General features: G+C 43.5%; 1 protein-coding gene and 1 pseudogene across 4 annotated transcripts; one reads left to right on the top strand and one right to left on the bottom strand.

Annotated features, from left to right (window-relative positions):
• Positions 1 to 2,682: 2,682 nt before the first annotated feature.
• On the top strand, positions 2,683 to 4,672 carry LOC311108619 (serpin B6-like; annotated as a pseudogene). Its single transcript has 2 exons — positions 2,683 to 3,906; positions 4,037 to 4,672. The product of its transcript is annotated as a serpin B6-like (transcript).
• A 2,632-nt stretch (positions 4,673 to 7,304) lies between these two features.
• On the bottom strand, positions 7,305 to 25,848 carry LOC311109824 (F-box/LRR-repeat protein 4-like). 3 transcript variants are annotated; one of them, XM_084152822.1, is made up of 9 exons: positions 25,699 to 25,848; positions 21,497 to 21,760; positions 18,978 to 19,320; positions 17,243 to 17,579; positions 15,931 to 16,175; positions 15,304 to 15,517; positions 10,000 to 10,071; positions 9,500 to 9,812; positions 7,305 to 9,257 (listed from the first exon to the last, which is right to left on the bottom strand). In XM_084152822.1, exons 2-9 carry the CDS (start codon positions 21,648 to 21,650, stop codon positions 9,094 to 9,096), a joined length of 1,842 nt encoding a protein of 613 aa, XP_084008948.1. In that variant the 5' UTR covers positions 21,651 to 21,760; positions 25,699 to 25,848; the 3' UTR covers positions 7,305 to 9,093. The 3 variants fall into 3 exon arrangements, with proteins under 3 accessions (XP_084008948.1, XP_084008947.1, XP_084008949.1); XM_084152821.1 differs by having other exon boundaries at positions 17,243 to 17,609; positions 25,699 to 25,825; XM_084152823.1 differs by lacking the exon at positions 25,699 to 25,848 and having other exon boundaries at positions 17,243 to 17,607; positions 21,497 to 21,585.
• Positions 25,849 to 26,792: the final 944 nt, after the last annotated feature.

The following is a 26,792-nucleotide window of genomic DNA, read 5'->3' as shown; positions in this document are numbered from 1 at the left end:
CATCCGAGTGAGCGAAACAGCTCCCCTCTGTCTCTGTTTATTGTCTATGCTGTCTGGTCCAAAAGAGTATCATATTGTCGCCGCCCGTAGCATTGATTGCAAGGTAAGCCAGCGAGCATTTGGCCTCCCTTTATCAAAAAAAATAAAAAATAATAGCCAATCAGCTTTGAGCTAAACTGAGTGAGCTCATCTGTGAATGGTCCTGGCATACATACAAGTGTCAAGAGAATCGAGAGCATACTTCATTAACAGAAACTCATTGTGCATCTTGTTGTGTTGGTGTCCTCTGGTGGCTAGCTAGCTAGCTAAAATTGTCCCTTTCCTAAATTAGCAATGGATGGAGATAGGGATTTGGATTTGTGGTTTTACTTAATTCTCTGTACTGGCCAATGAATATAATGGCGATTCTGATACAACCATAAATTCATACATTTTGCCCCTTGCCTGAGAGGATGGAAGTTCAATATGTAGCTAGATATAGAAGGCTAATGTTAACTAGCTAACGCTGGTCATGAAAGGAAGTTAGGCTAGGACAACAACAAATAAAAGTGTGTACTGTATGATAGAGTGATAGACAGTTTCGTCAACATGAATGATAGGAGGATGGCATTGCCATTTCTCTACAAGTAGGGTGAGTCAACATGTTTTTCCTACTTGCACGCACGCACACAGAACCATGGAAAGCCACATCATATTTAGCTTACATTGATTGGACTAAATTGTTTTGATATATTTTAGTTGTCACTGTATTAGACTAAGCATAGGTGATTTGATGATGTTGACATGTTGAAGTTGAAATAATGCTGTAATAGTGGAGGCAGCACCTGTTTTCTTTGTGACTTGCGGTAACTCTATTGTTCTAAATCAACAGTTGTTTAGTGGGCCGAAAATGTCGGAAACATTAGCTTGCTTGACCAACTGTTCGGTACATGCAATATGCTTTGTAGACTTCACCGGACAGAGGTTGCTCTCCGGTTTTGTGATGAAACAAATGTGTGGTTGAATTTATTCTGCCACTGTGTCTTCTTATTGTCTCGGCCTTTAGGCCTATATATCACAGTCACAAGGCATATGAAGTAACAGGTTATAGAGCAAACAATGCAATTATCACAACAGGGTTGTAATATGGCTTTTTTTCTGGCTTGGCTTCCTCAGGTGATTTTACCCACGCACCGCTACTGTTGAAATGATGGATAGATTGATTCCAATCGCATATTAGGAAATGAAGAGGTGGGCTGGAAAGAACAGATGTTAGTGTCATATGCATATCACATAAAGTATGAGTAACCTTTTGAACCCTAACACACTAAAGTTGCCCATGGTCTATGTAGCTATTCCTTTGATAACAAGCATCCCACTGGGCAAAAACTGGTTGAATCAACGTTGTTTCCACGTCATTGTGATGACGTGGGAATCAAAGTGGAAAACTGATTGGATTTGAAAAAAGTCATAAACCTAAGGGAATTTAGTATTTAAATCCAATGACATGGTGAAATGTTTTGTTGATTTCACGTTAAATTCACCTTTGTTGACAACGCAACCAAATGTAAATCAAAACTAGATGTTTGTGCCCAGTGGGATGATTATCTCTCTCCCTCTCCCCTTCTCCCTTAGATAGATAACTGTGACAAAGACTCACCAGCTCCCATAATTCCACCATTTTACATTGTTGTTTTTCAACCTTACTCAGACGCATCTGAGCTAACTACACTGTGCGCCCTTAAGTACACAAATGTTTGTGTGCGTTCATTTGTAAACAAGTTATTGTTTAATTATAACTTTGCGTGAACTTTGCTGATCAGTGGGGCGAAGCATGTCTCCCCTTCAGCGCGTAATTATTCAGGCTAATTGCTGGCCCTGTTCACGGAGCATAAAGCACTGCTCATCCCTCAGCATGGCCATCTCACATGCCTTCATTTCACTGCCTATGTCCCAAATGGCACCCTATCCCCTATATAGTGCACCACTTTTGATCAAGTGCCACTTTTGACCAGAGCCCTATGGGCCCTGATCAAAAGTAGTGCACTATATAGCGAATAGAGTGCAATTTGGGAAGCACTCACTGGCTGTCTCCTCAACAGAAACAGTAGCAGCCTTTTAATGGTTCAATGTCTCTTATGATCCTAGTTGTCAAGATAAAAGCATATGGTGGTGAAAAGAAGGAGGGGGTGGTTATATATTTTATTCTCACGTCTAAAAATGGATATAATAATAATAATAAAGACATGATGTTAGCAATTTGTCTGTCTTTACACCGTAAACATGCGTTGTTGTCCCACCCAGTCTGTTCTCCTTCCAAATCAAAGCGGGTAAACGAGATGGGATGAGTGACAGATGTCTACATTATTACACCACAGTCCCTAGGACACAAAGCCACATAATGACGACTGTCATAGTGATGCCTCCCTCAGGCGGGTTAGGTTGAATCTCTCTCTCTAAAGATGAGCAAAAAAAGACTATATAAAATAAATAATACAAATGCTGAGCTATATTGTATGCTCAATTTTTTTTTAAACAATGATATTATTTTATCCCCTTGCTAGAATAACGACACTTAGCATTTTTCTAAAATGCTTTATGAGATTGGAGAACACATTGAGAGGGATCTTAGACCATTTCTCCATTCTCCATTAACAGAAACTCGTTGTGCATCTTATTGTTAGCCATGGATGAAGATAGGGATTTGGACTTGTGGTTTTACTTAATTCTCTGTACTGGCCAATGATTATAATGGCGATTCTGATACAACCATAAATTCATACATTTTGCCCCTTGCCTGAGAGGATGGAAGTTCAATATGTAGCTAGATATAGAAGGCTAATGTTAACTAGCTAACACTGTTCATGAAAGGAAGTTAGGCTAGGACTCTTCAATTCAAACCACAGGTTTTCAATGGGGTTCCAGTCCGGAGACTAAGATGGCCATTGCAACATTTTATGGTCAATTAACCATTTCTTTGTGGATTTTGATGTGTGCTTGGGTTTATGGTCTTGCTGGAAGAGCAACTTGCGGCCAACATTCAGCCTCCTGGCAGAGGCAACAAGGTTTTTGGTTAAAATGTCTTTTAAAGTAGGTATGGGGTTATTTTCTTATTATGCTTCCTTATTTCAACACTAAACCCACCACTGGTGTGTGTGGCCAAAGAGCTCTATTTTCATGTCACCTGACCATAGCACCGGTTCTAATCCAAGTGCAAATGCTGTTTAGCAAACTCCAGGCGTTTACATTTGTTCGATGACATGAAAATGGTGGGCTTTGCTTCGAAAGAAAGATTGCCACCCTTGTACTTTAGACCTGCATGCATTTCCTCTTCACCTTTGAGACCACATCCTGCTCTATACATCTCTATAAATTTCACATCAGTTCGCTTTCAGGTCCTCCCTATCTCTCACAACAGTTACGATGGCATCTCTGTCTGTGTCAAACAACAACTTCTCCCTGAATCTTTTCAAGAAGATCAGCGAAGGAAACATCATCTCTACTCTGAGCATCTCCTCTGCTTTGGCTATGGTATTCCTTGAGGCCAAGGGCAATCCTGCTGCACAGATGTCAGAGACTCTGCACCTCCACAAAGCTGAGGGTGACATCCATGATGGGTTGAAAAAACTCCTGTCTGAGCTGAACAAAGGCAAAGCCCCATATGCACGGAGCCTGGCCAACCACCTGTATGGAGGGGCCAGGGGCAATAGTGGGGCCAGGGGCCATACTGCCGCACGGATGTTAGAGGCCCTGCCCCTCCACAAAGCTGAGGTGTTCAGAAAACTCCTGTCTGGGCCACCTACGGACTACTCCCTATGCACTGAACCTGGCAAAGCCTTTTCAAAAGCTTTCCTCTGTGAAACTAGGAAGTACTACGGTGCCAGGTTAGAGTCTGTCGACTCCGAGTGCAATGCGGAGGTGGCTAGGGTTAACATTAACAACTGGGTGGATAAAAAGACAGAGGGAAAAATCCAGCACCTGTTGCAAAAGGGAGCTGTCGACAACCTCACATGACTTGTTGGTGAATGCCATTTATTTCAAGGGCAAGTGAGGAAAGGAGTTCAAGGAGAGATCCACCAGAGAAGCTCAGTTCAAGGTGAGAAAAAATGAAAGTAAGCCAGTGAAAATTATGTATCAGGAGAGCATGTTCTGCTTGACCTTCATCCCTGAGGTCAACTGCCAGATTCTGGAGCAATCTGAGCATGCTCATCATGCTCTCGGAAGAGATCGAGGACAAACTGGGATGGAGAAACTAGAGAGGGAGCTCGCGTATGATAACTTTGTTGCATGGACCAGGCCCACGTGGGACATGTGCACTTGCCCAGATTGAAGATGGAGAAGATCTGCGACCTGAAAGCCGTTCTGGTCAGCATGGGCATGATGGACTCATTTGAAGGGTTCAGGAGCAATTTCTCAGGTATGTCACCCAACAACAACCTGGAGTTGTCTGAGGTGGTGCACAAGGCCTTTGTAGAGGTGAATGAGGAACGCACTGAGCTGCGGCTTGTTGAGAGCATAATGTTGAGAGCATAATATTGAGAGCATAATTGAGAGCATAATGTTGAGAGCATAATATACGTACCTTCAAAGCCGCCATCCCTTTCTGTTCTTCATCCACCACAACAGTACCCAGAACATCCCCTTCTGTGGCAGGTAGTGCTCCCCTTCAAGTGATGCTAGAGGTTTTGTATAAACGAGTCCCCGAAGACATTGCACAATGATGTGCAACGTCATCCATTTCATATGATATGTTACGTCCTGTAAAAAAAAAAGAGATATGTTACGAATTCCAATTCGTACAATTGGACTTTGACATGCTTAAGTGTGATCGTCCTTGTAAACAACGTTGTCATTTGTAATAATTGTTCCTTTATGTAATCTCGATTAACCCAGAAGTAAAATCTTGTGTAATTTGGTCAGCTGCATGATTAACTTCTGGGCCTATACGTGTTAGAAGTTGAGAGTTCCAGCAAAGATGAAGGCCTAGATTTAATCAGATCAAGCGCTTACCGGCAATAGCCAACACCTGCATAGCTGATGTTTTGGCGATGTAAGAGGTGGAACTGTGTTGGAGCTGTCAAATCGATGAGCAGCTGCTCTTGTGATCATTGTCACGAAGCCACACCCGTTCCACTTGCGTTAGAAGTTCAGAACGAGAAAGTGTAGGCTATATAGAAATAATGACTCTCAAATTGAAAATCATTAAACATGATAGAGGATTTCTATCAGGCTAATCAAGGTGTAGATAAAATGTCACATTCCAGTGTTCGAACTTGGCTGTATGGGTTCTCTCTTAAAGCGACTCGTTGCAGCCAATGGCAATGTCTGCTTTAGGTATAATGCTGGGAGACGCTTGTGGATTTGACAGCTCTAACACAGTCCCACCTCCGACACTGTCAAAACATCAGCTATGGGGATTTTGTCTAAAGAGGATCTGATTGAATCGAGCCCAAAGTCTCCAACCTCGCAAAGCCAAAGCCCCCTCATGCGCAAAGCACTTGAATCAAAGCAGTTTAAGCACTGCCTTCGCCCAATCCTGAAACATCCAAATAACAAAAAAACAGAACTACTGCTGCTTGATATCTCATCCCATTTAGTTCCAACTGATTCTTTGGTCTACACACAGAAACTGCCTACAAGAGATTATACTGTTATTTTATGTTTGTGTAATTAAGTTTTAAAATTGCATAATGTTTGCATAATCTTCATTTGAATATTTCGTTTGTAATTTGTGTCAGAAAAAAACTAAACATAACAAGGTTTGGCAACCTACAGAAACATGCATTATAAATCATAAATCATCCATACGATCAGATATAGCCCATTTTGACTTTGTGGCAACCATAAAATCACCATCGAAGGAATAAACTATAGCTTGGACAGGGGGACATTTCCAACAGTGACATCACTGATCCAAGCACTGCTTTTTCACGCAAGCGTGCCAACAAGAGCTGACCTGTGCTGGCTCAGATATTTTATTTTCACATGATCCTTTTCCGCCTAGTTCCAGCAACTATGATGGATCTGTAACCAGGCCATGCTTGGTTTGGTTCGGCTCAGTAGTGTGAAAGTTCTCATTATGCCATGCTTAGAAGAAAACATGATATTTGCTTGCTAGACCAGCAGTAACCACAATAGTTCAACATCATCTGTTGGAACAGTTCACATCTGCTCCTCCCTTGTTTAGGGTTCAAACATTTGACTTAAGAACTTTTAATTTAATAAAGGCAATAATTTCATCCAGACCTTTTCCTTCTAGATTCATCTGGCCTGGCTCTTGCAAAACAAATAAAAGCTAAACTAATTGCTGAAGATCCCCCTACGGATGCATCAGGATTATAGTTGAGCATGACAGCGAAAAATCATGCCGCTGCATTGAGCGGAAAGTCTCCATGAATCACGTTTTGTGTGGGGGGACAGGCAGCGGCGGTGGTAGAGGAGCGGTAATCATCCAAATTAATACTTCACCGGCGGCCGCCTCGTTCTCCGTCATTAGGGCACATTACAAAGCCACAATATACATCATTAAACCGGGCATAAACAATTCATTAAAAGGCAGTTAGGGAGACAAGCGAATGTCACTTCTCCCTGTAGTATTAATAGGCAGTAAAATGGCAGAGGGTTAAGGCTAATGCTGCACTCCCAGTCAACCTGACTAATGGCCTCTAGTTGTTCCAGAAACACAAGATGACCCTTTGCCTGGCTTCCTAAACTCCTTGCTCCGGCCAAATGCTATGCTACGCCCCACGGACGTTAGTTTCTTCTCTGCAATGAGTCTGGATCGGAGTACCTCCATGACAATTTCTAGAACGGAAAAAACATTCTAACCGTTCTGATTGGTCCCAGAAACCGATGGGCTGGCAAGAGCCAGAACACACGCGTGTAAAGCCTATGGGTAAAGCGGAGGTTTGAAAATGTGTCATTGGCTTTGTTACTCTGATTGGTTAGAGATGATCCAAATCACCGATTACTTTGTTTGGTACAACACCCCTCATTTTGACGTCACCACAAACGACTTCAACGATGGCAATCTGAGACTGAGGTTTGTAGCGAACGAGCAGTGGAAAAAGTCAGTTTGAGTCGTCAGGCAAAGATGACCCTACCCTTCAATGTAGTTATTTCTGTTGAGTCACCACTCTTAGGAGATATGCATGATAAGGCAACTCAGAAAAAAGGGTTCTACGTGGAAGCCAGAGAACACTGTATTGCACCTTTCTATTTAAAGAGTGGTGATGTAATGTCAGCACAACGTACACTATGAGCCATAAACACAAGGCAGTCGAATCTGGCATTTCAATGGATATACAGTTGGGGATAAAGATGTATTCTCAGTCATCAACCTTCAGTTTATTTAAAATCTGGTGATATTTAAGCACCCAGTTTTGTCATAGTAGAGGTGCAACCTTTTTAAATCCTTTAGAGTGTTTATCTGCCAGCGAATCTTGAGGACACCACACCTGACATTCACACTTAGCTGAGGGTACATTACTATAGGTTCTACAAATGGCACAAAGTTTGACCACACACACACACATCCAAAACTGACTGGGAAAGGTCAATCAATGCAAAAATTGCCTCTAAATAAAAGTAGCATTACAATGTGGTGAAAATGGTGGTGACTTTGGTCAGCTAGTGACCGGACCAAAGGAGGGACACTAGATTGGTGTAGCAGGATGACAGATTGTGTGTGTTCGTTGTACGAGTGTTAACATTAATATGTGTTTTTCAATAGTTTGCCTGTGCAGGTTACTTTAGTGAGTTTAGTGTGACCAGACCACGTTCCCACAGATAAAAGACAATGTAATCTAAAAAGCAGACATTCACATAACTGCCACTTAATAAAAAGGGAATTGAAAGATGGAGATAAGATTCCGCTTAAAATAAATATGGCTTTGCATATGTCAATCAAGATGACAGATCTGCATGGGTTTCTTCACTGGTCAAATAAAACTATAGTGAAGGACCTGGGATTTGCTAGTAACTTTGGTAGAGGGCAGGAAGCAAAGCACTACAGTCACTGACACACATGGACACCACATTCAGCCATGAATATAAGGCACAAAAATACTTCACATACCAGCTAGCATGTGCTCAAAATGAAACTTCAAGTTTTGCTTAAAGGTAGACTCAGCTATACAAATTTCAGTAGCAGCATGTCAGGCCGATATCCACAACAACAAAGAGAGTGAAGCGAGAGGTTCATCTCCTCCGCAGGAGTTGTCCCTCAGCTATCACATTTGCAGGAGAGTGAAGCGACCTCCCGTGCACATGCGAAGATGCTCAGTATGGGACTGTGGGTGCTCACAAGTACAGCTTTTTGTATAGCGTTTATTCCTCAATATCTTTGTTTCACACTGCTGCTCGTATCGCTGAGTCTCAGTTTAAAGGAAATGCTTTCATAGCATTGGAGATGTGCAATAATATATCACAAGATCAATAAATAATTAAGGATAGTGATATGATTTTACAATCATACAATTTGCACAATGTTCAACATCAAATACGCAAACTTTTTTGTTGTTGTCTCAGCATCAGTGCCAAATGTTAATTTTTCTGAACTCCCATAAATGTTGTTGTCTCAGAACAAGCTGTGGCAGTGGAAATCAAACAGGACTCAAATCTTCCTCTCAGAATAAAGGAGGCTCTTCAGCTGGTTTCTGAAAAAAATTAAAAAATAAAAACAATATGAACAAAATAAAAACCCTGAGATTTCAGATTCAGATGCAACATTGAGGTCAAACATTTTACAAATGCGTCACAGGAGGGGTGGACAGATGACACGCAGCCGCCACCAGATGTGTCAGTTACTAGGCTGACCAATGATGAAATCTAGCGGCTTTGGCAGCCATGACCCTGATTTCAACCAGTTTTCCTCTCACATTCAGCGGCTCGACACGAGGAGACTGTGTTGAGGTGTTCAGCTGATGCTCAGGGCACCACAACACTCCTGACCATTCAGTCCACATCATAATAGGCCTCAGTGCTCTCAGCCATCAGGCCCATTCATTCTACCCACAGGGCATCCAGTGCTACTCCACCCCGCTAGTCTAAAGTAGCGCCTCCCCCTGGTGTCCCTGTGTCGGTGTCCCTGTGTGAGGGTGAGGCTGGGTGAGGTCACTGGGTAAAGCTCTTCTTGATGGCCACGTTGGGGAAGAGTCCGCAAAGCTCTTGGACGATGCGGGCGTCCACCTGCGAGCAGAAGGACACATCCAGGAGGAGGAGCTTAGGACACGCCTGCAGCAGCTTCCTGAGGGAGGAGGAGCTTACCATCCGGGTGCCTGTCAATCAACAACACAAACATAGCTCGAGTGAGCAACATTTATGTGACCACTCAGAAATACATAGATTAAATCAGATAGTCAATTACAGACAAATAATAGTGAACACTGTTTTAAATGCTCCAAGTAAAACACTATATTCAAATATCTGGTCTGAACATAAGATTACTTTATTTAAACTTGTGTGAGACACCGAGAGAAAGAGAGATAGATTAAGAAAGAAAGGGGGAGGTAGTACCCACCCAGTATGTCGAGGTGCTGCAGTGCGGGGCAGTTGGCAGCCAGCTCCTCCATGTCGGAGTCGCACACGGTGCGGTTGGCGGTGAGGAAGAGCTTCCTCAGGCACGGCAGGTTGCGGGCCAGGTGCTGGAAGCAGCCCGAGCTGCTCTGCAGTGTGGAGCACCAACCCAGGTCCAGCTCCTCCAGTAGTCTGCATCCTGCAGCCAGCTCGGCCAGGCCACGCTCCGTCAGGTTTCTGCAGCGCCACAGGTCCAGGGAGCGCAGTGAGCGGCAGCGGACAGCCAGCATGCTGGCCACCACGTCATAGTCCTCTATCTGCAGGGAGGGAGAACACAGGGGTGGTGACCTCGGTTAGGGCTGTTAGCTAACACCGAATGACTGAATCAAATGTCATGATTCTTGGTTGTGGTTAGGAGTTGAGTGCTTAGGCTGATCCTAGAATGTCTATCTGGCGCAAGAGAAGAGTGTATGATAGTGAGTGCGTTTGTGGGGGGCATCTTACCATCACACAGCTCCCCAGGTTGAGGTGTCTCAGCTCAATGCAGAAGGTTAGGATGCTCAACATGACTGTTTGCTGCAGCAACAAACAAAGCAAGAGAGAGAGAAAATGTCACAAAGTTGAGTTAAGTTCCTATCAACCGACCCAAAATATGATTGCACCCCTTTTTGTACACACACAGTAAAATGAGACTGAGGAATGTATATCAAAGGTGTCACGTCAAAAATTACAATAACAGGTCTACCCATGTTATTCAATATCTCTCCAAGATGACTTGGTCTGGCACACACAACTCAACAGTATTAGGGTAGTATAACATTTCAAAACGTTAAAAAAAAAACACAACAAAAAAAATACTTCACTTGCTTATCCACCATCGCTAGACAGGGATAGAGGTGAGATTTCAATGCCGAACTGTCAACATGCCACCCAATGGCAATTGAGTGTGGGTGACGTGTCCTTTAGCAAGCATGGCTAAATGTGTATGCTGTGTGTGTTTCGAGAGTGTGTGTTTGGTGGTCTCTTTTTAGACAGTCAGAGAACTATTTAATTATACCAGTGACAGCTTAATGACAGACAACAGGGCTGGATGACACGTAGCACTGCAGACACACACAGCCTGCTCAGTCTGCCTGCAGTAAACAACTTGTAAGCCTAGACCTCATCCTCACTCTATGGTGTCTGCCTTAGAAAAGGCTGAAACATGACAACACTCAGAAATGCTCTGTAAGGTTTTGTAGCAGGCCTGGGCAAAAACAGCTATGCACCGCAAGGACCCCAGCTCTGAGTTCATTACAAATGATGACAGTAGAGAATTAGTCCTACGTAAACCACAATGGTGCCATCCACAGGTCATGTAATCGAACAGGACACTCAACTACCATACACCACCAATATACCCATATGCATTAGGCTAAAAATAAGGCGTGTTACAACATCGTCTCAATATATGTTACTTAGCAAACGTTTTTTTAACCAAATTGACACTCAATGCAGTGAGTGCATACATTTTTAGTATGTGTATGTGATCCATGGGAATTGAACCCACAACCTTGGCGTCGGCATCATGCTTGAGTTACATAAATGGGTGCCGAAACGTTTGATACTCAGCCCACTACTGTTTACAATCTATATAAATAACATTGGTAATGCTGTAAAAAATTTATAATTCATTTGTATGCAGATGATACAGTGTTGTATTCCATTGCTCCATTGGTTGGCCAAGCCTTTTCACATTTGAAGTCTGATTTTCAAGCACAGCGGAGGTCACTATTGGATCTAAAGTTGGTACTAAATGCAAACGAAACATGCTTTTTTTTCTAGGTCTCCTAACCCAGATTTAAATTAATTAGTAATTAATAGTTTGAATGGTACAAAAATTAAGCGAGTTCCTTCATACAAATATCTTGGTATCTGGCTTGATGACAAACTGTCATTTAAAAAACATGTCACTGAGCTGGTGAATAAGTTGAAGTTCAAGGATGGTTTCTTTAACAGAAACAAAGCATGTCTGACTTTTGTTAATAGGAAGGAAATTGTCCAGGCCACTTTTATGTCTATTTTAGATTATAGGGATATTATCAATATGCATGCAGCAGCATTTACACTTAAACCACTAGATGCTGTTTTCCATTGTGCCCTTAGGTTTATTACTGGGGATGGTTATAGAACTCACCATTGTGTTTTGTATCAAAACGTGGGTTGGGCCTCTTTTGTATGTAAGGAGAGAGCAGCATTTTCTTGTGTTTATCTACAAAGCACTCATACAGAAACTTCCTATGTATCCATCATCATTAATTCAATTTAGACTTACAAATGACCAAACCCGGTCTAAGGCTTGGATAACACTGGACGCCCCTTCGGTCTCCACACAGTTGGGTAAAGCTGCTTTTAGTTTTTTTGCACCCTTTATGTGGAACAACTTACAGAGCTCTCTGAAATGAGATGTTCTGGTCCCCATTGGTCAGTTCAGAGTATTGATCGGAGACCCCTATGTTGATAAATGTGTCTGTTTTTCTTAATATGTTTTGTATATTGTGTGTTTGATGTATTTATGAAGGGCTCATCTGTAAAAGAGACCCTAGTGTCAGTATGACTTCCCTGTAATAAATAAATAAATAAATAAATAAATAAATAAATAATGCTCTTACCACATTCTTACCAACTGAGCCACACTGGACCGAAGTAGCAATAGCATCACTGTTCTAAACAGCGTACCTAATGCAAGCGGTTCTATATGTGACAGAGATTAAAATCTCTGTTAGAAATTTAGAAAGAGGGGAGAATCTAATAGCACCAACTAGGATGGGTTGATAATATGACTAGGATTGTTCCTTTGGCTTCTGGACTATGAAAGAAAGTTTATATGAAAACCAATAGAACAGGAGAGAAATGCTGGTTAATGGCATGAGGAAGTCTTGATAAAATAATTGCCTCCACATTTCTATGGTTGGATTTTGGCTAGGCTACTTTGAAGCAAGGTAAGACTTTCCTCATTATTGGAAGTAAAGCAAAACGTTTAGGTTTCAAACAATCATACTGCCTCAAGCTAACATTGTAAAGTGGTGGGTGACGCGCTGATAGTCTGCCTACCGTTGACTATAGCCTATGCACTTAAATGGTGAAAGGGAGGCGCGCTTTAATTACCAGTTGAGATTGAGAAATACAAATTGTAGATCTTTTTAAAATCGTGGCCATCAAAACAGTTAACATGCAATTGCATTTAGAATTGCTATTTGTTACGCAATAACTGGGCTTATAAAAGCACGTTTCACTCCAGTAGGCTACCAGCTTTTTGTAGGTAACCTCTCTCAAGATTTAGTACAGACTGACACAAAATGTAGAAATAGTAGCCTACTTTGACAAAAATTCAGTGAATGCAATTAGATTAGATAGAGACAGATCGAGAGAGAAGATACACAACAACTGTTCAGAGACAAAAGATTTGTAGGACAAATTCATATTTCACACTGTCACTTTAATGTTTACATTTAGCCTACAACATGGAACATCTGGAAGCACGGCCCCATCCTACAAAGTGGCACAGAATACGTAGAGCACCCAAAAGGAGGTTTCTACACATCTCCCACTCTTTGCCCTGCGTCCACTCCGGATGCACACCACACACCCTCTCTTGTGCCCTTCAAACTTCACCTGCTTTCAAATGAGTTACAACTCGGTCCACACGCCCTGGTTCCACACTCTTGGCTCCCCTCTTCCTGCCACCGTAGCCATATCAAAGTGAATTCACAAGCTGCATTTTTAATGCCTTCAGGGACCAGCGCCTGTGGTTTCTGGGAAGGGGCCTTTGCAGGGTCCCCCACACAATGTACGCTCCCACAAAAAAACACATACTTCCACCATTTTCTGCCTGTGTGTCCAACATTGTAATAGCTCCTCAGTTGGTCAAGATGGTCAACCCCGCCCATTTTATTGTTGTAATCCATTACAAGCTCTATAACAGATTTAAGTTCCTACCACTTTTTTAAAAAACGGCTCCAAAACCCCTGCCACTGTCACTTTAGGCCCAGGCTGTATGGTACAAGGGTGAATTGTGGAACTTAAGGCAGACACACGCCATGGAAATGTAGGCTCTCCTCTCGGGTGTGCTCTCCCTCTTCCTCCTCCACTCTTTTCTCCCTCCTCTTCAGTCTCCTCTTCCCCTCCACTCTCCCTCCTCTTCACTCTCCTCTTCCTCTCTCCCCTCCACATCTCTATCCCTCCAATCATCTCTAACTCCTCTTCCTCCCTGCCTTTTACTGCCGAGCCCCGACTCTCCACATCACTCCCTTCGCTCCCACCCAGAGGATCAGAGTAACAGAGGGAGAGGAGAGGAGCAACAAATCGGATACAATTGTAGTCGGGAACATAATCTCTCTCTCACACTGTCTCGCTCTTCCTTCCTCTCTTTCTTTATCTCAACATTCACATACTCTCTTCCTAATAAGGGGTTTCCATAATACATTGTGTGATACAGTTAGCAACACGCTCTCTCGCTCTCCTCCAATCAACTCTTGCTTTCTTGCCTGACAGACTAACTACAGAGTTCACCCTGCAACTATTTCCATGAGACAGAGCGCAATCATTCGAGCTCCACCGCTGGCGCTGATGTGCTCGCCTGTGCCAACCAAGTTATCATGACATGACAGGACTTGCTAATCTGTGAGCTATTCCCCAAGTTTCACAGCATCAAACATCAACAACACCAAACATTTATCTGATGCTTACTTATTTCACTCACCTCGACATCATCACTTTTCAAAGTGCAAGGATGTGTGCAAATCCGTATCACCAACCAACATAGATAAAGCCTCTTTCACAATTAAAAATGTGAATGACTACCTCATCTCTGTACCCCAAACATACAAGGTCCCTCAGTCGAGCAGTGAATTTCAAACACAGATTCAACCACAAAGACCAGGGAGGTTTTCACCAAGAAGGGCACCGCTATTGGTAGATCGATAAATTAAAAAAGCAGACACTGAATATCCCTTTGAGCATGGTGAAATTACTCATTACACTGTGATAGGAGAAAAATGAGGATGGATCAACAACATTGTAGTTACGCCACAATACTAACCTAATTGACAGAGTGAAAATAAGGAAGCCTGTACAGAATTTTATTTTCTAAAACATGCATCCTGTTTGCAACAAGGTACTAACGTAATACTGCAAAAAATGTGGCAAAGCAATTCACTTTTTGTCCTGAATACAAAGTGTTGTGTTTAGGGCAAATTCAATACAACACATTACTGAGTACCACTCTCCATATTTTCATGTTATGGGTATGCTTGTAATCATTAAGGACTGTGGAGTTTTTCAGGATAAAAAAGAAATGGAATGGAGCTAAGCACAGGCAAAATCAGTGAAGACAGTGAATGTTCCTGAGTGGCCGAGTTACAGTTTTGACTTAAATCTACTTGAAAAACTATGGCAAGACCTAAAAATGGTTGTCTAGCAATGACCAACAACCAATTTGACAGAGCTTGAAGAATTTTGAAAAGAATAATGGGCAAATGTTGCACAATCCAGGTGTGGAAAGCTCTTAGAGACTTACCCAAGAAGACTCACAACTGTAATCGTTGCTAAAGGTGCTTCTACAAAGTATTGACTCAGGGGTGTGAATACTTATGTAAATTAGATATTTGTGATTTCATTTTCAATAATTTTGCAAAAATTTATAGAAACATGTTTTCACTGTCATTATGGGGTATTGTGTGTAGATGGGTGATTTTTTTATTTTTATTTCAGGCTGTAACTCAACAAAATATGGAATAAGTCAAGGGGTACTTTCTGAAGGCACTGTACCTCTATCTTTGTGCGGTAGAGCACTAGCCGGCGCAGGTGGGTGAGCTTGGAGATGTGTGTGAAGGCCTGGGGGTGGAGGCGGTCGCACGAGGACAAGTTGAGCTCCTGCAGGCCGGGACACGTCTGGGAGATGACCTCCAGACACGGTTCACTCAGGAAGTGACAACACGACAGCTCCAGACACACCAGGCTCCCACCACACGCCTTCATGAAGCTGAGGGGGAAGAGGGGGAGGAAGTCAGACCTGTGTTGTGGCGTGGTAACACAACATTAACAGGGAAGTTCAGGATTTTACAACTTGATGTTAGTTTCAGTTTCAAGTTTTATTAGTTGTATGTACGGGATACACATGGTTTACACCGTCCAACAAAAAAATGCTTACTTGTAGGTTCCTTGTCGACAATGCAACAACGAGAAATAATAAAAGGTAAGTATACGAACATAAAGTAAATGGCTCAGTAGAACAAAGATTTAAGCATAATTATAATACAGAAATGCACAATTTATTGTCCAATATTTCCAAAGATGGTTCCTCACCCTGAAATCAACGGAAGTGAGAGACCAATGAACCACAAATGTCCAGACTCTCTAGCCCCCTCCCAGCCAGCCCCATCCCCAATAACTCACCTGCTGAAGCCAGTGAGCGTGAGGGCTCCGCGGTTGCCAGTCCAGGAGAGGTTGAGCCTCTGGAGCAGGGTGCAGCGACCCTGCAGCTGCCCCAGGGAGGTGTCACTGAGGCGGGCCCAGTATGGCTGCAGGCTCAGCTGGATGTACTGGAGGGGGTCACAGCAGTGCTGGTGGAGTAGCTTACAGGTCTGGGCCAGGCGACACAGGTCGGGCAAGGTCAGGTGGCTGACTATCAGCTGGATCAACTGCATGGGGAGAGGGAGGGAGAATTACAGAAAGAGAATAAGAGAGAATGGAGGATGGTGGGAGAGGACGTAGAGAGAGAGAGAGAAAGAAATAAAGCAAAATGGAGAAAAAGAGAGACAAGGAAAGCAAGAAAGAAAAAAGTAACCAGAAGGGATGATGTCAGGCAGAGGAGAATCACATAAAAATTTGTAAATGTAGAACACGCACAAAGCAGCGAGTTTCAGTGTGGCAATGAATCTGCTTGGTTGTGCAATATGGACGTGTGCTTCTCTCAGTAAGACAGAGGTAGAGAGAATAGGTGTGTATGTGTGCAGTGAACAAACAATACGCTGTGTGTTCAACAGGGTATCAGCTAGCAGATAATAGCTATATTGTATTTCAAACACACACACACACACACGTGGGTTGTGAGGTGGGATGTGAATGGCAGCGGTTTGAGAGTAGTACATCAAACCAAGAGAACAGCTGGTGTTTTTAAGCTCGTCTTGGAAAATATGACGTCTTTATGACATGAAAATTACTTTTTTGTAAGCTTCGTATCAAATATCTCCATGGGTCCAAGCCAGTATGTGTAGGTCTATGGGAAACCGCTTTTGTCCAATTAAGTCCTCGCAAAGTGCAAAAACTGCCCAAGATACCCTAAGCATAAACATTTTCAGTAGATGAGACTACACTTAAAGCTGCAATATGTAACTTTTTGGGCGACCCGACCAAATTCACATAGAACTTCTATATCATGTGTTATAGATCTGTCATTTTTATTTGAAAGCAAGTCTAAGAAGCATTATTTCTGTTCTTTGTGCGCTATTTCTATGCTTCCCATTCTTAAGTGTTCGTTTCTGCGTCTTTTACTTTCAGTTTTGTACACTAGCTTCAAACTGCTGAAAATACTGTTTTTGGTTATGGAAAATATATCTCACAGCGGTTTAGATAGTACAATGATTCTCTACACTATACTTGCTTGTTTTAGTCACATAAACTGAAATTTAGTGGACAGAAAATGCAGCCAGCAGCCATATACGAGTGTTGTAATATATATGAGTGTCTAATAGCGTATTCTCCCCACCTCGTAGGGCAGTTTGTCGAAGTATCCATTCCCCAGGTTAATGTGCTTGCCATCCCCGGCCTGTCTGAAGGAAGCTCCCGGGTCAGACAGCTCCTCATCGCTATCACTCAGGTCACAGATGTCGATCCTGGGCATCTTATAAAGGGAGAGAATGGGCCTCTCCCTCTGGCCGCGCAGGACAACGGCGTCCAGTTCCGTGTAGTACTTTAGCAGGGAGCTGTTGACCTCCACGCGGATTAAGTTGGTGGGGAAGCTCAGCTGCTTGATGCTGGGGGAGAACTGCCTGGCCTGGGGGGTCGGCACCTTGGTGGGCTCCCCAGCCCACAACACCTCCCACCTGGGGACAGACAGAGACAGAGGTACACCTCTCAGAGGTACCCACACACACACCACTCTTTAATCTGAGACAATCACTTAGGGACGTTTTCCCATTCACAAACTAAGCCTAGTCCTGGACAAATAAAACTTGCTCAATGGAGAATCTAAGTGAAAGTGCTTCTTAGTCCAAGACTAGGCTTAATCTGTGTCCGGGAAACCAGGCCATAGAGTACAAACATTAATTTCGTTGTGATCCTCTGTAGCTCAGTTGCTAGAGCATGGCGCTTGCATCGCACACATTACTTTAAATGCAGCCGTTTTACAATGCAGACGTTTTTAATCACAATATCAAATCATTTCTGGGTAACAATTAAGTAACTTACCGTGATTGTTATCAATTAAAATTGTCAACAACAAAAAAAAGCTTCTTAGCAAAGATCAATTTCTCAAGCAATAATTTTGCTAGGACTATCTGGGAGTGGTCTGAGTGGGGAGGGGAAAACTGAAAACTAGCTGTTATTGGCAGAGACGTTTGGAACTCTCTTTCTTATTGGTCTATTAACTAATTAATAGTAAAACTCCACTCAACAATTGAGAGCATCTTGACTGGCTGCATCATTGCTTGGTATGACAACTGCACCACCCTCGATCGCATAGCACTACAGAGGGTGGTGCGGACAGCCCGTACAGCACATTTTGAAATAATTCAGACCACTTGTACAGCCTTAATTTGCTCACACATTCATACGGACTCTACACACGCACACACGCTGCTGCTGCTCTGTTCATCATATATCCTGATGCCTAAAACTTCAATTAAAACGCCAAGTCTCAAATAGCCGCCTGTCCCTTTTAATAGTTGATCACTGAAGTCGTAATTTCAAAACATAAACACCGGTTTCAAATAAACGCTGGGTCTAAATGAATTGCTTGAGGTTACCATGGATACAGCTTTGATATTCCTATGGTCATGTACATTAAAAACATTTGTAAAAAATGCTAGCCATGGAGCCACCAAAAAGAAAACACGACTTCAGTGATTACCGGTACCACTCTCCATGGTGCTGATGGCCGAAATTGGGGTGTATGATAGGCAGCCTAGTCTTTGCAAGTCTGACCTGCAATGGACTTGTAATTATAATGTTTATGCTGGTCACAATAAACAGTGCGGTAGTCTTTCCTAAATGTTATTGAGGAAATAGACGCCTGACTCAAATAGAAGCCTGACTCATTATAATACGCGCCGGATGTGTTCATTGATTGAAGCAAATAAACACCCAGGCTATTAATTTAAGTTTTACGGTTTATAGGGAAGGTGTGAAAGTGGCTATGCATGGAAAGCAGAGATTTCATGCTAGAAGATTTGGCAAACTACATTTCTACAACCCGAGTCCCACACCACCACTATGGTCCTTACCTGATGTCTGTGGGAGGGTTCTGGGAGAAGGGGTTGAGGGAGCAGGCCATGATCTGGACGATAGCCCCCGGGTGGTAGGTCTCCAGCACCTCCACGGCTGTGGGGTAGACGGGCTCCTCGAAGGCCAGCTCGATGTAGTCCTGGCTGTGGAAGGCCTTGGGCGTGCGGCGGAAGGGCAGCGGCGCGCTGGCACACTGCTCCCACCACGTCCCGTAGGCCCTGAACACGGCCGTCTGGGTGAAGTCCCCAGAGCTGGGGTAGACGTTGGGCACGCCGGCCAGGTTCCACATGGTGTACGACATGCTGTTCTCACTGCCGTAGTGGGAGCTGAAGTCCAGCACCTCTATAGGATAGGATAAGGTTAGTCCATCTGCTTCCAAACCCCCTCAGACAATAGCACACAAACACACAGCACACATTTTGGGAGGAGCACACCGTTTCAGCTCCAGTGCAGCACAGACTGGAATATGTTCTGGGATTCATCCAATGGCATTGAGAAGTATACCACCTCAGTCACCGGCTTCATCAATAAGTGCATCGACGACGTCGTCCCCACAGTGACCGTGCGTACATATCCCAACCAGAAGCCATGGATTACAGGCAACATCCGCACCGAGCTAGAGGCTAGAGCTGCCGCTTTCAAGGAGCAGGACACTAATCCGGACGCTTATAAGAAATCCTGCTATGCCCTCCGACGAACCATCAAACAGGCAAAGCGTCAATACAGGACTAAGATTGAATCCTACTAAACCGGCTCTAACGCTCGTCGGATGTGGCAGGGCTTGCAAACTATTACGGACTACAAAGGGAAACCCAGCCGCGAGCTGCCCAGTGACGCGAGCCTACCAGACGAACTAAATGCCTTTTATGCTCACTTCGAGGCAAGCAACACTGAAGCATGCATGAGCGCATCAGCTGTTCCGGACGACTGTGTGATCACGCTCTCCGTAGCCGATGTGAGCAAGACCTTTAAACAGGTCAACATTCACAAGGCCGCGGGACCAGATGGATTACCAGGACGTGTACTCAGAGCATGCGCGGACCAACTGGCAAGTGTCTTCACTGACATTTTCAACCTCTCCCTGACCGAGTCTGTAATACCTACATGCGTCAAACAGACCACCATAGTCCCTGTGCCCAAGAAAGCAAAGATAACCTGCCTAAATGACTACCGCCCCGTAGCACTCACGTCGGTAGCCATGAAGTGCTTTGAAAGGCTGGTCATGGCTCACATCAACACCATCCTCCCGGAAACCCTAGACCCACTCTAATTCCCATACTGCCCCAACAGATCCACAGATGACGCAATCTCAATCGCACTCCACACTGCCCTTTCCCACCTGGACAAAAGGAACACCTATGTGAGAATGCTGTTCATTGACTACAGCTCAGCATTCAACACTATAGTGCCCACAAAGCTCATCACTAAGCTAAGGACCCTGGGACTAAACACCTCCCTCTGCAACTGGATCCTGGTCTTCCTGACGGGCTGCCCCCAGGTGGTAAGGGTAGGCAACAACACATCTGCCACGCTGATCCTCAACACGGGGGCCCCTCAGGGGTGCGTGCTTAGTCCCCTCCTGTACTGTACGACTGCGTGGCCAAGCATGACTCCAACACCATCATTAGGTTTGCTGACGACACAACAGTGGTAGGCCTGATCACCGACAACGATGAGACAGCCTATAGGGAGGAGGTCAGAGACCTGGCAGTGTGGTGCCAGGACAACAGCCTCTCCCTCAATGTGAGCAAGACAAAGGAGATGATTGTGGACTACAGGAAAAGGAGGGCCGAACACACCCGCATTCACATCGACGGGGCTGTAGTGGAGCGGGTCGAGAGTTTAATGTTCCTTGGTGTCCACATCACCAACAAACTATCATGGTCCAAACACACTAAGACAGTCGTGAAGAGGGCACGACAACACCTTTTCCCCCTCAGGAGACTGAAAAGATTTGGCATGTGTCCCCAGATCCTCAAAATGTTCTACAGCTACGTCACCGCCTGATATGGCAACCGCTCGGCATCCGACCGTAAGGCGCTACAGAGGGTAGTGCCCAGTACATCACTAGGGCCAAGTTTCCTGCCATCCAGGACCTATATACTAGGCAGTGTCAGAGGGAGGCCCATAAAATGGTCAAAGACTCCAGTCACCCAAGTACCGGAACGCCAAGTCTAGGTCCATGCATAGTCACTTTACCCCTACCTACAAATATGTACAAATTACCTCGACTAACCTGTACCCCTGCACATTGACTCGGTACCGGTACCCCCTGTATACAGCCTCGTTATTGTTATTTTATTGTGTAACTTTTTATTTTATTTTTTACTAAATATTTTCTTCAACTCTATTTCTTGAACTGCATTGTTGGTTAAGGGCTTGTAAGTAAGCATTTCACGGCAAGGTCTACACCTGTTGTATTCGGCGCATGTGACAAATACAATTTGATTTGGAGCTATTTTAAGGGGTTAGACTAAGTGCCTTGCTCAAGGGCACAATAGCAGGTGAATGATCATACCTTTGGCATACTGTTCCACCTCCACGCTGATGGGCAGGGTGGCCCGCTGGCCTGACTCCACGGCCCGCCTGCTGGTCAGCGCCTCACCCCGAGTTCCGCTCCTGGACCGGCGCCGCAGACAGATATAGTAAAACATGCTCAGAAGGGTTAGCATAGGGAACAGTGGGTCTGGGGAGCAGTGGGCTGGGTGTGGCTTGTGGGAAGCGGCCCCAGAAGCCTGCCTGGCTCGGGGGGTCGTGGTCAACACACAGCCACATGCAGGACCTGTGGGTTAGGGAGAGAGACAAAAAGAGAGGAGTTAGAAAAGCAAGGCAGAAACAGTTTCCCCATTGATCTTCAAGAGTGATAGTAGTAAAACTTTGTGCCAATCCTTTTTTTCTTTCACAAATTGCTAACAAATAAGCAAATGTATCTGTCTAAGGGAGGATTAGAAATTTACAGAATGGTTACCTGGAGGAAAATGGGGGAGGGTCAAGGGGAGGGTTTAGTATTTATATTTGTATTATAGTCCAGTGGAGGGTCATGTAATTTGTAATTTATGGAATGTCAATACTTCTGTGTTTTAGAAGGAGTTGCTTATTAGGCTATGTATCGATGCCACCCCTCATCTCTGATTCTCCGCTTGGCGGGAAATAACAAGTGCGCCTATAGGCTATTTAATGTGGTCTCAATTAAGTTATCCATAGCCTATGAAGTGCAGAGCAAAGTTATACTTCTAAGATCGCTACTCGGATGGTGAAATAAAACTAGGCTGCATTACACACGGCAATGGATATTCTAACCCTGAGCCCCGGCCTGCTCTGCTCTTGCTGATCCAAAACTTTTTTTGTGCTGTCTAACCAATGGCTGTGCCTAAGGTAGCAGTTCAGGAGGAGTCACCGGCTTCTTCCCCCAAAAAATGTGGATCTTGCGTGCGGACTAGCCTATAGCATATGTTCTGTTCAGTTTGAGAAGGAGAGCGCGAAGATGAGGAGGACCGGAGATCAACTTTGTAGCTTGCTGCTATTACTATAATTGATAATATGAAAAACAATGTTTCTTACCCATGATGTATTTATCAGAGTTATTGACCTCACAATAAGCCAGATTCGAGTAACTTACATTGTGGTGCTGAAACTTGAAGAAGCATCGCGGCACAATCAATAACTGCATAATTCATTTGAACCATCTTCATTTTAATTTACTTTACTAAGAAAATTGTACATTACATTTTAGTCATTTAGCAGACGCTCTTATCCAGAGCGACTTACAGGAGCAATTAGGGTTAATTGCCTTGCTCAAGGGCACATCGACAGATTTTTCACCTTGTCGGCTCGGGGATTAGAACCAGCGACCTTTCGGTTACTGGCACAACGCTATTAACCACTAAGCTACCTGCCGCCCCAAGAACAAGAGGGCTTTGTGTTGGAGCCTATTTCTTCCTATTTAAGAAAGAAGAGGTAGGCCTACCTGTTTCACAGACGAAATTAGGCTATAGGCTGCTATATCCATAGATTCGTCAGTCAATTCCTGCACCCACCATGCACTATTTAAAAAGCCTACCTCTGTGTCAGTGAAGGGCTGTGAAGTTAAATCCAAGACTAAAATTGAGGGGGTATGAGAGGGTATGCCAAAAGCAGAGGCCTACCCCTTGTTATCTTAAGATTTTGAAGAAAATAAAACGGATCTGATTATATAAAGTGATCTATAAAACCGCTTTGGTCTGCAATGCTGTATGCTAGAAACAAGCCGTAAAATACCCGGGAAAGACGTGCCTCCGATGCATATGGGAATATCCTTGTTTCGTTTCTTTGACATTCAGAGGCTGAGCTACAACCTTCTATAGCCGAGGAAACAAAAACTAGACTTTGCTTGGAAAGTAATCTAATTCTGTCACTAGCAATTGATTAAGATATTCACTTTCTGTACATTACAAGATGTTTAAACCCAGACAGCTTTTAGGGAAACACTTGTAACCTTATCTCGTTGGGTTAAACCACGGAAGAAGAGTAGCCAGCAGTTAAAGCTTAAATTTTTCTGCGTCAGTAGGCCTACTCTGTCTGGGGTGGAAAGGTAGGGCTAACTTTTGAATGTACCAAGCTCAGACTCCTATTGACGTCTCAGATTTAATTATTAACAGGGACAGTTTCGATGCAAACAAGACACACTGATTTGTCATTGGAGAAATATGATAAGATGAACACATAGGCCTATCTCTCTGTCCATTCTTAGCCTGTCATTTCGGTAATTTGTGTGGTATTTTAGAACAAATCTGTTAAAATTAAGTAGAATTTCATGACATTTTTATAAAAAGCTATTTTTTTCTCAAGCCTGCAAATAAGATGATAAGATTCATACAATGTTTTTACTATAAAGGAGATCTTTAACTTTTATATTTGAGTCATTTAGCAGACGCTCTTATCCAGAGCGACTTACAGTTAGTGAGTGCATACATTATTTTTATTTTTTTCATACCCCCCGTGGGAATCGAACCTACAACCCTGGCGTTGCAAACTCCATGCTCTACCAACTGAGCTACATCCCTGCCAGCCATTCTCTCCCCTACCATGGACGACGCTGGGCCAATTGTGCACCGCCCCATGGGTCTCCCGGTCGCGGCCGGCTACGACAAAGCCTGGATTCAAACCAGGATCTCTAGTGGCACAGCTAGCACTGCAATGCAGTGCCTTAGACCACTGCGCCTACTCTTGTCCACGGTGAACCCACAACCTTCTGGCCCGCAGCCCTTGTTGCACTACAAATGTCTGCATTGCCATGTAACGCTAACAGGACAAAGAATTTCTAAAACTGCATATCTAAAGGGAGGGTTTAGGTAAAATATATTTTGCTTAAGGGAGGGCCATCCATTTCTATTACAGAGGTCCGATTTTCTCCATGTATCCCCCATTATAACATTCACTCCCTAAACTGACATCGTATTTTTTTGTCTAGAACAGTTTGAGTATTATTCTCTACCTTAGCAGTATGTATGTTTTTTGGTTTGCTGTCTGTTTCTTCACACCAAACAGATGTTTGCTACAGTACTGCTCTGCCACACAGTGGAGAAAATGGGCTAACTCTTCTTGAGAACCAGTCCTGATGATGTCACTTTGGTTGGAGGTGAGTAGCAAATGGCTCAAGCAGAGGGGTATACATTTACATTTACATTTTAGTCATTTAGCAGACGCTCTTATCCAGAGCGACTTACAGGTATACTACAAAGCAAGATCAATGAGTTAGCCAGCTAACTTGTCTAAATACTCTGAAATAACGTTTTCTTTTTTAGAAAGATTAGCTTGAAATAACCAACAACCAAAAACACATATCTTAGTTTAGCTTTTCTAATGAACCAGCTAGCTGGCTTACTGATTGATTATGTGGTCCTGTGTCGCTCAGTTGGTAGAGCATGGTGCTTGAAACGCCAGGGTTGTCGGTTCTATTCCCACAGGGGACCAGTATGAAAGCAAGTTTCCTTGCAAATAGGATAAAAACACTTCAGCACCAGATAATACCTCCAAAAAGTTTAATTTTCGTTCCATTATTCTTGATAAATAATACTTCATGTTGAGTTGAAACACCAAAGCTTTAGATGTTCCTTCACAGATGTGTGTCAAATTATCTTTCCTCTACTTCCCTCTCCGTGGGCCTACCCCAACCCTAGCCATGTTTGACTTCAAATCATTTTTGTAGCTAAAATCAATTTACACAAATTCTTGACATAGCTAGATAAGCTAACCCTACCCCAAACATCTGTCAACTAGCGACAGAACATGCCATTGCAGCAATGCCAGATATAACGTTAGCTTGTTACGTCGTCGTTGTTGTTGTAACGTTAGTTGTTGTTGTTGTGATGTAGCTAGCTAATGATTAACCAACTTGTCGCTTTGATGGAACCCACATCAACATCAATCACCCAGGAATGTGGCTAGGTTAGCTGTGTGATTATCTTGACATATGGTGGACCAAAAATCTACCAGTAAAAATAAATATCAGTTCAGCTAAAATTGACGCAAATGCTCACTATATGAATCTAATATTTAGAAAACATGACATGATAATATGACGTTTGTAACTAAATAACATTTAAGTGGATATTGTAGCCAGATAGCTAGCTAGCTAACGTTAGCGTTGGCTAGCATGATTTGACTAGCTTCCAAACGACCAACTACTGTGGCAGACTCAATAATAAGAACAAATATAAAAATGTTTACATATGTACTTACGTTAACAGTAGATCAAATTAAGCATTCATATAACAAGACTGTCTTTGTTCCATATCTGAGATTATTTTAGCAGAAACCATGAAACCGCAGACTTTTGTTCTCACTTCTGTTTACATCGAGTATTAATGCCTTTGAAGCAGAGCATTATGGGAATTATAGTATTTTGTACTGGAAATAAAAATATTCTGGGAACCACTGAATGTGTGTGTGATTATAATCAGGGCTGGAAAAAAAGTGTGAATAAAACATTTGTCCGTCAGAATTGACTGAGAATGTAGTGGTGTGACATTTATCCTCTCCTAACAGAGCACTCTCCTGCCACAACCTGCCTCTGACCTCTCGAGGTAGAGGTTGGCTGTCCATCACACACAAAATCCCTGGTATGGGAGAGAGAGAGAGAGAGAGAGAGAGAGAGAGAGAGAGAGAGAGAGAGAGAGAGAGAGAGAGAGAGAGAGAGAGAGAGAGAGAGAGAGAGAGAGAGAGAGAGAGAGAGAGAGAGAGAGAGAGAGAGAGAGAGAGAGAGAGAGAGAGAGAGAGAGAGAGAGAGAGAGAGAGAGAGAGAGAGAGAGAGAGAGACAGAGAGACAGAGAGAGAGAGAGAGAGAGAGAGAGAGAGAGAGAGAGAGAGAGAGAGAGAGAGAGAGAGAGAGAGAGAGAGAGAGAGAGAGAGAGAGAGAGAGAGAGAGAGAGAGAGAGAGAGAGAGAGAGAGAGAGAGAGAGAGAGAGAGAGAGAGAGAGAGAGAGAGAGAGCGAGAGAGAGAGAGACAGAGAGAGAGACAGAGAGAGAGACAGAGAGAGAGACAGAGAGAGAGAGAGAGAGAGAGAGAGAGAGAGAGAGAGAGAGAGAGAGAGAGAGAGATAGATTAGATAGATAGATAGAGAGATTTAAATAATCTTTATTGGGTCTGGGAGCCCACCACACAATAAATACTCATACAAAACCGTATTTACACATCAATTAAAAACACAACTCCAATTCCTCCTCCACAGTAACTGAACACAACAGCCTCTGAATACCCCATATACTCATAAACAGATCAATATTGTTGACAAGTTTATAATAGGCAAACTCAACCCTTAGTCTCGCTGCCAACA

This window comes from Coregonus lavaretus, assembly GCF_964263955.1.
Source record: "Coregonus lavaretus genome assembly, chromosome: 3".
NCBI classification, from domain to species: Eukaryota; Metazoa; Chordata; class Actinopteri; order Salmoniformes; family Salmonidae; genus Coregonus; species Coregonus lavaretus.
The sequence above is the reverse complement of the archived record's forward strand: the minus strand, read 5'-3'. Positions and strand labels throughout refer to the sequence as shown.